Below are 15928 nucleotides of genomic sequence, written 5' to 3'. Positions count from 1 at the left end.
TTATTTCATTATCACCCTTTGAAGGGCTCAATTTCTTTGTGCCATTAAACTTGTAACCTGACGTATCTTAACGGTAACAGGGGTGTGAAATGTAATAAAATATCTCCTTGTCCTTGGGGCCGGTTGCTTCATAACTTTACTTGTCCTGTAACAAAGTTCACTTGTCTCTTTGGTGCCGTGTAATGCGGCGACAAATGATGGCAGCAATCTCATTATACATTAGACCTCTAAAATAGCCTCTCCGATTATGGCACGGCTCCTTCCGTAGTAGGGTGTGAATACTAGCAATTCCCTTATGTTGCTGTGTTTCTGCAGATCTACATACTGGGGCTGAAGGTAGAGGTAAGCAACAGTTCCAGGGTTGGAATGCCCTTTTGAGTCTGTGCAAACCTACTAACTTGCATGTTTTAAGGGTTTTCACCAACTCTCTGTTTTCCCATACTGAGAGAGGTTGGAAATTTACTCCTGACCATGGCAGACATAAAACTTCTTCCAGGGTTGGGAAAAAAAGTGGTTGGACGGAAAGTGAACTTGCAAACAGTCAGATTTTCGCTTGAGCAAATCTACACCTGGATATTTGCTCATGCTGAAATGCAGTTCACAAATCTTTTTTAGGAGTACTATTTCTTGGCCTACTTGTGTAAAGTCGAGTGAATTCACACAAGTCGTATATCTGCACTTAATGCAAGGACATGGGTGCACTTTTGAGACTTCATTTAGTAATCGGGCCCCTAAATAGGTCTAGCGGTAACCATGACTTTATGTGTTTATTAAAATTCTCTGTCTATGTGCTAGCTTCACTTTGAGTGACAGCATTCTGTTCTTTTACAAGGAGCGTATTGACAGTCGTTTTGTTCAGTGCCAAGAACACTGTGGCAATGTGTGCTTTTGAGACCAAATTTTGTTTTTGCTTTTGCCAATGTTTGTTAAAATGGTGAGGGGCCTGGCAGCTCACACACCAATACGGTTTTACAGAAACCATGCCAAAACAAGTCACACCTTGACAAAAGTAAAAGGCTGACCAACAATTTCAGACCTACTGGCTTTACCAATGCTTGTTTATTTTTATGTTTCCCATCATATTATTAAAACTGGTTACCCTGATTTTTCCATTATAAATATTTTTGGGCAATGCTAGCATACTTTAACACATTTTACTTAATGATGCTGCAAAGAAATGGTACTTAAAATTTTACAGTAGTTTAGCGAAATGTTTTTGCATTTTTTTGTGAACATTTTATTTTGAAACCAAAGAATCATCAATCTTGCTTTCAAGCTTCTGCAAATATTTGCATCTAATCAGAGAGAATTCTGGGAACGGTATACATAGCCTCATATTGCTAAACATTGAAAACTTGTGTACACATTTTTATACTGGAACCACTGATAGTAGTGCAGTCTGAGCTTAAAACATTTACTTAAAGCGCTCACCCTAATGATAAAGGCTTGGCATTAATGAACCATAAATACATGTTTGAACAGCATTAACACCGGGACACAAATATGACCTTAACTGCAGTGCCGTTCCCTGATCCATAATGTGGTACTGCAAACTAGCAGCCAAAGGGTTTGTGCTGTACGGGGTTGGGCCTACACATGAAAACGTGTTGCCCTTGACCCCAAACAATATGTGTATACAAAAAGCTATTGAAAAGGGTATTTCATTTGCCGGAAGGGTGGTGAGGATTCTAGGTCAGAGTAACACCTCCCTATATAATCAATAACACTGTGAATTTACTCCAACTGACCAAGGACTGGTCAATATCAACACACGTAGATGGAATATTGTGAGGAAGCTATTGAGGGAAGATATTAATTTCACCACTAGGTGAGTAAGGAAGCAATTCCTTTTGGTTTAGGTACCCTCACACACCCTAGTGGTGTCATGCTTCATCATCGGGTCACCCCGACGCCTAGAAGTCGGGGTGGGCTCAACCACAGTGTTGGGAGCTCTTTGAAGATATTGTAGACCAGGGGGGCTAGAAAATTAAAAAACCTCAGACAGATCCCCAGTATCCCTTTATTATCGGGTCTGTCTGGGATACTAAAATTATTTAAATTAGGGTCTCAATAGGATTGTTATGGTCCTATGACCCTAGTGCCAACATGTTTCAGTCCGTATGTGGCCGTAAAGGTCCAGGACTTTCGAATGACACCCGTTTCTCAGGGGATCGTAGGGCTATTGGGGGTAGCTCTGTAGTCAAACCTTCGTCAAGAGTCCTGCCCCGTCTGTCCACCTACTTGGTCTCGATCCCCGGCGTTTCGAGAAAAAGATGTCATTCGAAATTTGGATGGGATACGAAGCATGACAGATTAATTAATCAGTCGCTCAAACAAGGAGCAGCTACTCTGCCCTTGCTACGAAAAACAGGTTAGGGAATTCCTTCCTCTGTTACCCAGGGTGGCCTTCTGTTTGCCCTGAAGAAAGTCCTGGACCTTTACGGCCACATACGGACTGAAACATGTTGGCACTAGGGTCATAGGACCATAACAATCCTATAGAGACCCTAATTTAAATAATTTTAGTATCCCAGACAGACCCGATAATAAAGGGATACTGGGGATCTGTCTGAGGTTTTTTAATTTTCTAGCCCCCATGGTCTACAATATCTTCAAAGAGCTCCCAACACTGTGGTTGAGCCCACCCCGACTTCTAGGCGTCGGGGTGACCCGATGATGAAGCATGACACCACTAGGGTGTGTGAGGGTACCTAAACCAAAAGGAATTGCTTCCTTACTCACCTAGTGGTGAAGTTAATATTTTCCCTCAATAGCTTCCTCACAATATTCCATCTACGTGTGTTGATATTGACCAGTCCTTGGTCAGTTGGAGTAAATTCAGTGTTATTCCCAAACAATATGTACCAGGCATTGGGCTATAGGATTTCCACATCCCTGCAGTAAGGACTAAAACCATCCTGCACCATTTGCAATGCACTTGGTCTCGCATTTGCAATATTTAACCCCATCGCTGCTAGGCCTCCCATCCCCCCGCCCCCTTGCTAAGCCTTTTTTTAGCTATTTGGGGTAGTTCTTGCTTAACCGAGGGAGAGGCAGACAGGGCTACAGACGGAATTGGCAAGGGAATCCCCATACACAATGGTGGAACCCGGCTCCGTGGCATTTTCCGAATGTCCCATTCCACCCACAAATGATGCCTTTCAACCTGCCTCCGTAGATGTTTCAACAACAGCCTTTTTTAGGGCAAGGTCGAGGCAGAAACCGAGGCAGAAGGAGAGGACAACAGGGCCAAACACGAGTACACTGGAGTCTGCCGCCATCTCCACGCAGTCTGCGCAGCATGACGAAGGGGCCTCAAACGGCAGGTCCCAGCAGCAGTTGATTGTCAATCTGAGTTCACATCTTTTGACCCCTGCTGAAACGGATGTTCTTAACAAGGGGTTGGGTTTTGTACCTACAAACCCAGGTGATCCATTCATGATCCAGTGTGAACTAGCCAAATTCTTTCGTAAGATCAGATTACGGTTTTTCTTTCAAGATAAAACCGTTGAGAATGCTACCCCAATGGATCAGATTACAGATAGTGGGTTACGTAATAAATCCACCTTTGTACCTCCCTCGAGTTCGGTACCCCCACTTGTACTGGCATTCGAAACAGCGGTTTCCCTTGAGGTTTCGAAATTAGACATGGGCTCTAACAACTACTATCATAATCTCTCTAACACTGACAAAAAGGCTATTGAATCCTTGTCCAAAAATCCGGCTATTATCATCAAGCCAGCCGATAAAGGCGGTGCTATTGTTATACTTATCACCTCAGACTACCGTGAAGAGTGCCTGCGGCAACTCATTAACGAGAGCTTTTACAAACTGTTGAGTTCCGATCCTACGGTGAGACTCCAAAAAGAGATTGGTGAACTGGTGTCCGAAGCAAAATTGGAAGGATGGATCTCTAGTCTTGAGGCTTGGTGACGATTTACCCTGTGACTCCTTATTTCTACACATTGCCTAAAGTGCATAAGGAGCAACGTCCTCCTCCTGGTAGACCCATCATTTCGGGCATCGGTTCACTTTTAGAACCCTTGTCATCTTTTGTAGATGTGTTCTTGAGACCATTGGTAAAAACGATGCCCACGTTCCTTCAGGATACCAAGGACGTCTTGAACATATTACCTGGTATTGATTTCAACGTTGAGACTGACTATTTGGTCAGTTTCGATGTGGAATCATTGTACACATGCATTCCCCAGGTTGATACACTTGAAGCGATTAGATCGCTATTGGACAACATCGTTGAGCCACTGAGTTCACCTGTTCCTTTCATAATGGAGTGTGCCAGGCTGGCCATGACGGAAATTTTTTTAAGTTTGAAGACCGGTTTTTCCTTCAGATCTCCGGTACTTCAATGGGCAGTGTTTTTGCCCCCAGCCTGGCCAATCTCTATGTTCATCTCTTCGAGCAGAATTACATGCTCACGTCAACCAATCCCTTTCTTGGATCCATCAAAGTATGGAAATGTTACATCGATGACGTTTTGGTCATATGGAGAGGAGACGATGTCTCTCTTTCGGCTTTTCACCATTGGCTCAATGACCAAAATGTCTTCCTCAACTTCACTGTTGAATTTAGCAAACTGGGTTTGGCTTTTTTGGACCTGTGGATCTTTCCTACAGAGGGAGGCCTTGGTAGTGAATTATATACTAAACCCATGGCAAGAAACTCTTTGTTGAAATTTGACAGTTTCCATCCTAAGGGACTAAGGACCGGTCTGCCTTTTGGCCAGTTCCTTCGGTTGAGAAGGAACTGTTCTACCACCGAAGCTTTTACGAAACATGCCAATGTTCTCTTGCAGAACCTGAAGCTTAGAAACTATCCATCGAAGCTGATCAAACAGTCTTATAAACGAGCAGCCAATAACAATCGGGATGCCCTTTTAGAAGTTGCTGTTCCCAAAGCACAACATGAGAGATTGACTTTTGTGAACACCTTCAGTACGTTTTCCAATGGAATTCAGAAGATCTTGCGGAAACATTGGCGTATTTTGAATACTGGCCAATTAAAATTGGCTTCTCCGCTTTTTTCGTACAAAAGGGGGAACAATTTGCGTGATGCCATGGTCCATACCAGACCTCGTAGCGTACCACCAACTGTTGCTAACCCCTTATGGGATCTTCCACCGGTTAGGGGACACTTCCCGTGTGGTGGGTGCGTGGTTTGTGCGCAGACAGCACACACTACTGAGATTAACATTGGTCTTGCCAAACCGTGGAAACCATTGCGTCACACTAATTGCAATAGTGAGAAGTTAGTGTACCTAAGCACTTGTCCCTGTCAGAAACAATATGTGGGGATGACCATGAGAAAAGTGAAACAACGCATCATGGAACATAAGAGCACCATTCGATGCAAAAAGGGATCAACGAGACTGACTAACCATTTCTTGGAGTGTAATCACAGTCCTAATCAGATGTCTTGGACGGTACTTGAACAACCATTTATTCCTGCACACGTTTCTGATGTGTCTAAATTTCTTTTCAATAAAGAACAACGTTGGGTGTTTAAGTTACAAAGTGACTGTTTTGGTCTAAATGATTCCATACCATGGTCCCATCTGTAGATGTTTATCGTGAGTGGGTTGTATTATAGTGACTATATCTGTATATTGTGATTTTTCATCAGCACTCAAACAGCCTACAGGCAAGTGGTAGTTTTTTCACTAGATAGTCTAGTGGATGGTGTGCATGGTCTGCTGTTATTTGCTTTCATGTCAAACATCATGCAGAATACCACTATGCTTCCCTACACACTAGTGATCCAGTTGGGTTTGTTCGGTTATTTTGCGTTTTGTTGTCCGATCAGCCTAGGATGCCTTTAGAAGTGACCAATACTGTTGTGTTGGTCCCTTTCCATCTGTGTGGCATGACTGTGGTAGATTGTTTCTCTGGAACTCATTGTTGTTCTCTTGTAAGTTCTCAGGCTTTATATGATCTGGCCGGAGGTTTTTGAGACTGGGTAACTACATTTCCCAGACTTCCCTTGCCTGCTGTGACGTCATCAATAGGGCCCTGCACTTTGCCACTGACGCGCCACGTCATTACGCTATGTTGTGCGTCTGGGCGTTGTTGGTGTTATTTTACCCCGTGTTCGGCCGTTTACTGGTTGCCGCCGCCAGCATCCAGGAAGAAGGTTCGGGGTAGCGACGGAGAGGTGAGATTCTCCGTGTCGATGCACCTTCTGCATTGTGCCGTATTGTTCGTAACACTGTTTTTCCCAGTCACTGCCCGTATTTTTTAATTGCGGTGGTTGGGTTGTTATGAATCTTCGTTTACAATCTTCGGAGATTTGTTGTAATTACTGACGTGTGCTACTGTTGCTGTATTATCGGCAGCGATGTACCTTTCTCGAGTTCATCGGCGGCTGCCTTTACTCGTATATAGAGGGTTTCCCTTTTTCTATCTACTGCCCGTTTTTTGCTGGTAGTGTTGTTAGCCCTTGAGGCTGTTTCTTGACACTAGAGTCGCGCACTTTTGAACACCAGTGAAGTGCGAGCTACTCTTGAAGTATCTATGAAGGGTATTTGCTATTATCATGCAAAAAATTATGAATAAAAATAACATGCGGGTATTTTGGTCTTTGAGGTGATCTCCTCGTTTACGATCGCCCGTTTTGATTTCAATGTTGACAGTTTAAGAAAATCCGTGTGCTCCGCTGTTTCGGGCACTATTGTTAATTATTCTAATTTTGTATATATAAAGTGTACCTGCTTTTGGGATTTAGTGAGGATTCACTCGGCCCTATGGTTGAGTCGTCCCACGGTCCCTCTTTGAATACATTCGTTTCCCTGCCTGTTGAATGTCTTTGTGATTCAGTTGAGGGAGCGACAGGCTTCGGTGCCTGCTGCACCTCTGATGCACACGTTTCATCATACTAGACCATGTTTTTAATTGTTTCCTTCACAGAGCGTTGCCTCACGCCCTGAGTTGCTACCAGGAGCGGCAGGCTTAGTCCCGATTTCATTACGGGTAAGATTCATATTGGGTTATTTGATATCTTCGATTTGCAGTGTCTATAAACCTGTATGAAGTACATTTCCTGGTTATTAATTATATATATATTTTTTCATGTTTTATTACATTGATACTGGCACTTACCTTCTTGACCGGTAGGAGTTCAAATTTTTGCAATCGATCCTGTGGTACAAGGTTGGTTGTATCGTTTCATGTTTCTACTTTTAGACACAATGTCACGCCAGTGCTCACTTTTGCACTAGCTTGCAGTTGCAGTAGTTTTGGTTATTTGGTCCTGAAGAAAGCCTTGATCACAATTTTATGATCTGTTATGGCTGAAACATGTAGACCTTTTTTTGGTTTATTGTAAGCGCGCTCGTTAATTTGATCAGACCGCGCAACTACTCTGTTTTTAACATTGGCACAGGCACACTCCTAATTAAACTCTTTCTGTTCCTGTAGTCCATTTTATATCACTTAGTTTCACACTGCACTTTAGGGCCTCACCCAACTTCGGCTAGCCTCATTGATCTTTAGGAGATCTCATTTCATTAGCGTAGTTTAAAACATCCACAAGCTCCTCCCTTAGATACACCTTGGGAGTGGCAGCTCCTTAGCCAAACCAGGTTTGGTTAAGAGGAGATCCCATATGATGAAGCATGCCACCACGGTGGGTGATGGGATTACGTCCTCTTTATGAGGACTTTAATACTAGGTTCTAGTGTTAGCTTCATTCAGGCTTTTGTTAGGTTCACTGCAGACAGGTGGATTTTGTTTTTAGGTCTCGCCTGATCCAGCGCTTGCGCTGATCTGGCCGAGACATTTTGTAAACAGGCTTTTTGAAAGTGCTGCCGTGGCCTAAAGCTACAGTGCACGTGAACGTGCACGCGCGCAGCGCCATGTGTCTTTCCTCCGTTGCACGCGATCTTAATCGCGATTGCGATCACTTTCACTTTTGCGGCCGCGTCACTCGCGGCCGCGTTGCCAAAGCTTGTTTCTCTTTTCACTCCAGTCCATGCAGTAGACTACAGACTTCGGCCTTAAATACTCCACTTATAAAATGAAACCCTTCTGTTTGCAGAAGTTGCTTAATTGTTGATGAACAAATGCTGAAAGGGCTCGGTACGTCTTGTTTATATTTGTCCCTCAATCCATGTTTTCCTTATTTTCATAATTTCTCTTTGTGTATTTTCGTGCTCCCTATCAGTTCACTTCCCGCTCGTGATATTGGCTAACAGTATTATTTGTGACATATTTTGTCTGCAAACCTGCAGACAAAAGAAGTCCAGAAACAATATATTGATGTTTTTTAACTGGGACCCATTTCACGAGCCCCTGGGGGCCACAATCAGCCCCCGCTTCAGCTGCTTAAGTAGGGGGTTCCCTACGCCACTGGTGGGTTCGTGTGGGACGGTGACCAGCAGGGAAGTTACACGTTTGCTATGAGGTAATGTTAGTTTACAGTGAGTGCGCACACTATCTACCGCAGCCATTCATTTCAGTCGAGTGAGGCACCCGTGTAATGCACGGTTTCTATGTTTCTAAACATATGGTTCCCATGAAAACGTAAGTGTAATTGGAAGAGAAATCCCGTCCTAATTGAGAAGTGCTAGGTGACCGCCAAGACACGCTCCACTGCTGATCACGCTGTGCATGGTTGCACTCGGTTACTTATTGACAGCTCTCCGTCACGCGCTCGTTTCTTTACTTTTCTACTGCTGAGAGGCGCTTTACTCTCGACTCTGCTGGAAACCTCACTTATGCTGCGTAGCGATATGAAGCATGAAATAATATACACATTTCAGATGTCACACGAGGATTGTGTAGTCTTTGGAAAATACAGCTTGCCCCACGAGCTCTTCCATCCCGTAGAGCCATTGTTGTCCGTAACCTTTATGGCTCCAATGCAATGAATGAATGCACTTGAATGTTGTTAATAAAGATCTTCTGGGTTCTTCAAATTCAGACGCAGCCCACCTGTTTAACACACAAGTCACCAATGCTAGGCCTATTCTATTATGGCCTAGAGGGGCGGGGAATATGGTGCCTCTGGTGGCAACAGTCCCCCCTCTCTCCTCAAGTTCGACTAACCCAGAAGGAGCTCGGTGTTTTAAGCTCGGCCGGCCGTTCACACAGTGGTGTTTATGTCTTTCTAGGGCTTACATTAGTATCGAAACCCTATCCTATGCTTATCGTCAGAGGAGCCAGCTTTTAAAAAATTTCCCGGGAGTAAGTGCACTGCCCCGGATATCGCTGCCAAAACAACTTCTAACCAACTCCCTTGCCTGCAAGTGTGACAGTTTAAATTATTTCAGGTCGTCAAATCTAAAGGAATTGTGTGGAGGCAGGCATTAGTAGTTTTTAATGTTCTTTTATATATTAATGAACAACCCTTGTTCTGCTCGTCTCTAAATTATATGAGTAGTGCCACCATGTGGCAGACTGTCATATGAACGGTCTTAACAATTAGGTGCAGAGCACCCGAAACCACCGCTCAAATTAATCACTGAAACCCTAAACTTGCACCTTCCAAGTAGAAAATCGGTATTTATTCTCAATCCAAAAAAGTGATTCGGTAACATGTTACTGAATCAGGCCGTTTGCGAGTGCTAATAGGCTTAATACATCTGTCCCATGGTCCCCAAGGCTCCTCGGCATATACTGCTCAACTCTGCTCTTGAGAGATATCGAGCAAAGGGTCCAGGCTTTAATGCCTTAAAGCCTCAAAACACCCTCTGAACCCAGAGACAGAGAAATAACAGATTTGGCAGTGAACTCTGCTATGAGGTAGACCTAGACGCCTGCATAGATATCTGGTGAGCTAATGCCTTCATTAGAGCTGCCTGATTTCAGGCAGGGGACATTTTTTGCATACATCCTCAGGTATGACCGATGCTAACTCATCCTCTACAACACAAAACAGGTGCACCACCACCTAAAAAACGAGAATGATTAACTTTGAGGTGGTCACATCTTAGGGGTGCAGAACGTGTCCCAGACCCCAAAAAGCACTTTAGTTATAATGCACTAGTGCTAGTCCTGTAAGTTCACTACAATCACCAACACTCTCTCCTGGTTATAACACAGTGAATCGGACCATGAACATGAAACAGATCAGCATGATCCTTACTATGAGCCTATCCCAACTGAGAGGGAAGATAATCCGTCGCATTATTATATATTGGACCCCCAGGAATATCCTCTTTTCAAACCCTACCCAGCAAAGGCTTCACCAGAGCATGACACAGAAGCAAATCACAATCATCCAGACACCTATAGATCACCATAAGGTGATGCTGCAGGTTATAGAAGAGGAAGAAGTCTTTCTGGTGGAGACCATATCTAAGATTTAGATTTCGGTTTTGTTCCTGCCAATGCTCAAAAGCACGTCCAAGTGTTCAACAGAAAATGTCAAGCCCCTGTAAAAATTAGGGTGGCAACCCATAGTGACAAAAAATAAATATAAGGTGGCGCTTGAGATCCCCTTAAATATCAAGAGACCAGGTACCGCCTGACTCTCTTGTAGTTCACACCGCTCGAAAGAGGCTTCTGCACAAGGTAATGGGAGGCTCTTCCTCTGGGCAAAGAGTGTCACAAAATAGATGCTGCAAGCAAGAAAGTGATTGTAGGGGTACTACTGGGTATGGAGCAGCTGGTGAAATATCTGCAACAGGCCAACCAAAAGAGAGGCAAGAAATAGGCGTAGACAAGAATGATAAATTCCAGCTTCAAAATAAGAAGCAGTCTGGATGCAGCCGACACTGATTTATATGAGATTAAAACAAGTCTTCTATTCGGAAGACCAGTGTGGCTTAGTCTCTCAGGCCTCTACCCAGACATACAATAGTTCATCAAGGTCTACTTCCATGGAGAACACTTTTTTGGGCCTCATGTCGACACAATGCTAGAAAAGGGCAAGTGGGGCACACATAGCTAAGGCTGTGGGGTACCTCAAACCACCAGGCCTGCATGCGAGTAAGGCGGGACAGCCTCACATAATGTTGTCCGAATGAGGCTTCAGAGGCAACAGATGAAGGAAAGGTAGTGGAGTTCAAGGAAAGGGTGCATCTACTTCCAAGCAGTGACTTGCCCATCATTCTGTCTGATCACACACCTGTCGGGGGAAGCATAAGGTTATACCTTCCACAGTTGGAGGAAATTACGCCAGATAATTAGGTCTTCACAGTCATCCAATTAGAATACTGCCTGAAATTCCATACCACCTTGTGGTTTAACAATCAGTCAGGGGGATCAAAGACTGCTGCAGGAAGCGGTACACTCACTTTTTAACCAGGGAGCACAATAACCTGTTCTATTCCCCCGAAGGGGGAAGGAGAATAATTGTAGTCCTTCCTAATCATAAACAAGCATTTGCAATGCAATAGATCTCGCATTTACTAGAGTTTGAGCTATTGGCATTCTAAATGACAATGCCTTTTATTTACTTGTTGATTTTTAAAACATAAAAAAATGCATTGTTATTTACAATGCCAATAGCTTAAACTCTCACAAATGCGAGACCTATTGCATTGCAAATGCTTGTTCTTTTTGTTTGGTTTTCTATACCCCTGGACTTCTGTATATTCATATTGTTAGTAGGGGGACTTAGTCCGGGCTGGTAGTGTGTTCCCTCAGACCCTATTGCTTACTCGGTTTTTTTGAACATGCAGATAATTCACCAGTCTATGTCTCTTGACTTTCGCAGGATACTGAGTTATAGCTTGTGTACTTCTCAAGTATATTGTCAGTCGAGTTTTTATGGAATTGCAGGTTTGGGTTGGTCTTTCAAAGTTTCAAGGTATTGTCAATTCTATTTCAGAACCTTCATAGTTGTTCTTTGTTCTTCAGCCATAGGCAGTTCCTGAGACAATAGGATCGCTCCTTGGCTTTGTTCTGATTGCTGCCTCAGTTAAATAATCTGCTTTTGACAGTATTGTTACAAATGGCATAGCTTGTATGTTAAGAGTGTTTCACACTTTCTCATTAGAACTTAGAGAAAGACAATATAGAGGCATTTCATTTAAATGTTGGAGGTTTCAAATCAAAATATGCTAGATTTCTGGGTGGTAGAGCAAAGTGGTAGATGGTGGGCCATGCCGCCGGGGGAGCCCCCCTCCATGTGCTTTGCAGGGGGGCCCTCTCAAGTTTTGTTACGCCACTGCTCTATACATGTCCTTCCACTCACTGTCCCCGTTTCTATCCTCAGACTGTGTGCTGATGCTTGCTGGCTGTACCCCCGCGCCTGCCCCCGGGCCCCGGCTCTGAGAGGACGATGAGTAAGCCGCTGGGGTCCTACCCTAGTGAGCTGGAGCAAAGCCTGCCCGCCATCGCATCCATCAACACCTCCTACGCCCAGAGCCAGCTCTACTCCCCGCACTATTTCCTGACTCCCGAGAAGAAGAAGCCAATCTCGGATGTCAGACGGACTTTCTGCCTCTTTGTGACCTTTGACCTTCTGTTCGTTTCCCTCCTGTGGATTATTGAGTTAAACGTAAGTACCCCCCCCCACCCTCCAACACAACCGTATCCATTTGTGGTTTTTTTAATTGAGCTATTTATTTAGATGTCGTTTGTAATTCGTTTGTGAGGGGCTGGAAGTGAGTAAGTGAATAACGGCCGTCCACCACGAATGACTGAATAAATGACTTCTGCATCGGAGACGTCTGTTCACTGAATTGCCTCATGGGACTTAGATGGCAGTCGTGGATGCTTGTCGTGGATGCTTGGGCGTGAGGAGGGTTTGAGTTTTCCTCCAGCAAAGGTGGGTTCATTTGCCACATGTCACACAATTGCCTCTCTGCAGCATGCTTTAGAGATGCAGCAAGATTTGGATGGGAAGAGCTAAGGGCGCACCCAGGGGATATGATGTTTTGTTATAAGGGTGTTTCCATACATTCATTTTCAGACCATGCTCTGAAGGCACACAGGCCCGGACTAGAACCAGCTATTCATTTTTGCAGTTCAGTGATTGGGTCAGTGGGTCATCTTCTGTCATCAACCTTCGGGGATTGTGGGGCGGTTTGATATTTTAGCAGATCAAGGAAGTACGTTTGATTTGTTGACTGAAGTTATCATTGTATTCTGTTTTAATTATATAGCTCTCACTACCCCATACGCGTCATCGAAACGCTTTTTCGGCGAGTAGCACTCTACTCCGGAGCCCATAAAGGATTAGTGGTGAATCAGTATAGTGAAATAAATGAATTTGAGAGGTGGACATGTTAGTCTATTGTTTGGAATGAAAAGGATAGTGGAGGGATGTTTTGGAGCTCAGAGCAGGAGAAGGAGGCTTGGGATGAGTAAAAGGGAGATGGATGGGGAATAGTCGGAGGGAAGGGTTTTTAGAAAGGCTTGTTTTCGGGGATCGGAGAAGTATGAGATGATACAAGGAGGGGCAGAGTATGGAAGAGTCTAGAATGGGTTATTTTGGGGCTCATAGCAGTGGTATGGGGTTTGAGATCAACGAGAGAGTGGAGTTAGAGGATATATTGATAGAGGTATATTGTGAGAAATATGATCATGATTTTTCTATTCGACAACCCATCGTTTACCTAGGACCAAAAAGAAGCCTTGCAGAAGGCCTTCATTCATTTGTTGTTGCATATCACACGGTCAGTGTGGTGGTCATCCTTTTGGGGCCTTAAATGTCTGACCTATTCATCCGTACATGCACTCCCTCATTCTTACATACATGCACTCGCTCTTCTAGCTTGTATTTGACTCGCTTTCACATTCACCCTCCCGCAGTCCCACCCACACTGGCTTCAGTGAAGATGCACTTTCACCTGTAGAGTAGCTGCTGCCTCTCTTACTTACTCTTTGTGAGCGTGCCCCATTCCTAAGTTTTAAAGTTGGTCTTGAAGATGTGGTGAAAATAGAGGAAGCTTTTTCTTTTTTCTGCCGTTTTATATAGCGTGAACTCGACCCTAAGGTATTGGAGCACTTTACATGAGCACCAGTTACATTACACAAGGACACATTCATCTTTGGTAGGGTTTGGGATCTTCAGTGACTGGCCCACAATCACAGGATGTTGAGCTCACTCTGTGACTCGAACCTGGTTCCCCAGTTCCATAGTTCGCTGCTCTGGCTGTTACGACACATCCAAATTGTGGTGTTGAGGGTGAAGAAAGGTTAACGATGGGAGGTTTGAGAGATGCTTATTGCTAACTTGAGTCTGGGTTGCTGGAATCTTTTCCGGGCGCCTGGGTGGCATCCTGCTCTCCCCTAGAATGCTGTTATAATGCTGCCTTCTCTGATGGCCATGTAAGGATGGCAGCACAACTGGATGTTTGGGTCACAGCCGGACTGGTAACCTAATCTGGCCCTGGCACCCACCTCGTCCTCCCCTGGGGAGTGGGGTTGCGGGTGAGCTGTTGCCAGGGCAGGTTTTGGCTGCTTTTGTTACAGGGGGGCCGATATTACAGCTATACTGCGACCCCTGCCCCCTGTAACAAAAAAACTGATCCCCACGGGTCCAAAACCAGCCCCCATCTTGGCAGCCCACCGGGGAATTGCTCTTGATGTTCCTTGGTGTCTGTTCCACACCCTCTCAATATCCAAAGGGGTTTACTAATGACCAGAGAAATGCAAGGTTACAGGTTCAGCATAGTTATGAGTACATATAGAAACTTATTGACGAGCTTGACTATAGAAGCTTGACAGACGCTTACTTTACTGCGCACTTGCTGTTGCTGGCGCTGCTGCTGGCGCTTCGCTTTTTAAAAATCCCGTTTTTGTCTATTTGTTTTAATTTACCTTGCTGCACTTCTCCCCTGTTTTTAGCTGGGTCTTGCCCCCTCCTCATTCCGCACATAATTGGCTCCCTCACTGCCGTTTTGGCGGGCCTGGATCTCGGGGGTGGTTCACTGTGGGCGCCATTTTGGGTAGGGCTGTAATTGTAACTTCGGGCGCCATCTTGGAGCGTCCTCGCGCTCGCGCTAGGATTGGTGAGCCTACTTAAAGCTCCCCTCTCCCGCGCAGCGGGACGCGCAGGTGTGGACGCCGTCGCTTAGCCGGAGTCGTGCCAGAGTCCTGCCCGTCTGCTCTCGTCCGCGTCGAGGCAGCGCGAGGCGGGGCAGGCTCTGTTTCTCGTCGCGGTGTTGTCTCGCCGATGCTGGCAGGTATGGTGTTTTACACACGGTCCGAGCTGCTGTCCATAAGGCGAATGTCCAGAGGAAGTGCCTGTAAGCCTGTGGACCCTTTAGTCGGCCCTTATAGCTGTGCCTGCAAAGGCTGGTCACTTAACAGCCCTACTAAAATCCGTTCCCTGGAAGATGCTATTCCTGTCACGCGAACGTGTGTTGTATCCCGAGATCTTCGTATTTGATGTTTAAACATTAGATCGCTGGTAAAACATCACCTGTCCATTTATGATTTGCTAGAGAAAGAGGACCCCGATGTCTTTCTAATGACAGAAACCTGGCTTCAGGATTCGGATTCTGCCATATTGAATCTTGCATTCCCTCAGAACTATACCGTCTTCACTTCCAATAGGACCACAAGAGGAGGTGGTATTGCTATGGCAGTCAAATCCTGTTTTCCAGCTGATTGGAAACCGTCGGGACTACCTGCATGTGAAAGTGCTATTTTCAAAGTTGCTTTTTCCCATCAATTCACTTTCAGTGGTATGCTCATTTACCGTCCTCCGGGCAATGATTCTGTCTTCAGGTCCGCACTGGCCGATATGATCGGTCCTATAGCACTCGGTTGTGCCAATTTCAACATCGTGGGGGACCTTAACATCCATTTTGATAATGGATCATCCACTACGGTGAGCACTCTGCTGGCGAACCTCGAAGCTCTCCAACTCACTCAGCTCGTCACCCTTCCAACCCACTCAGGGGGCCATATTTTGGACCCCTTTTTTTCCACACTTGAGGGGGTAAGGTTGTCAGATCCGAGGCTGATGGGGTGGACTGATCATCTGCTTATAGAAGCCTTTTGTCCGGTTCACGATA

At 45.0% G+C, this 15928-nt stretch overlaps 1 protein-coding gene across 11 annotated transcripts in view; it reads left to right on the top strand.

The window, feature by feature from the left end:
- LOC146869526 (stAR-related lipid transfer protein 3-like) overlaps positions 1 to 15928 on the top strand; it is a 138657-nt gene that overhangs the window by 25322 nt on the left and 97407 nt on the right. For all 11 annotated transcript variants that reach the window (XM_085603786.1, XM_085603763.1, XM_085603707.1 and 8 more), the window contains one exon: positions 12175 to 12459. In XM_085603786.1, the coding sequence (XP_085459912.1) occupies positions 12241 to 12459 (219 nt within the window). In that variant the 5' untranslated portion in view covers positions 12175 to 12240. The remainder of the gene's footprint in view (positions 1 to 12174; positions 12460 to 15928) is intronic.

This window comes from Triturus cristatus, chromosome 1_1 (genome assembly GCF_964204655.1).
Source record: "Triturus cristatus chromosome 1_1, aTriCri1.1, whole genome shotgun sequence".
In the NCBI taxonomy this organism is placed as follows: Eukaryota; Metazoa; Chordata; class Amphibia; order Caudata; family Salamandridae; genus Triturus; species Triturus cristatus.
Note: the sequence above shows the minus strand (reverse complement) of the source record. Positions and strands in the feature narration are given on the sequence as shown.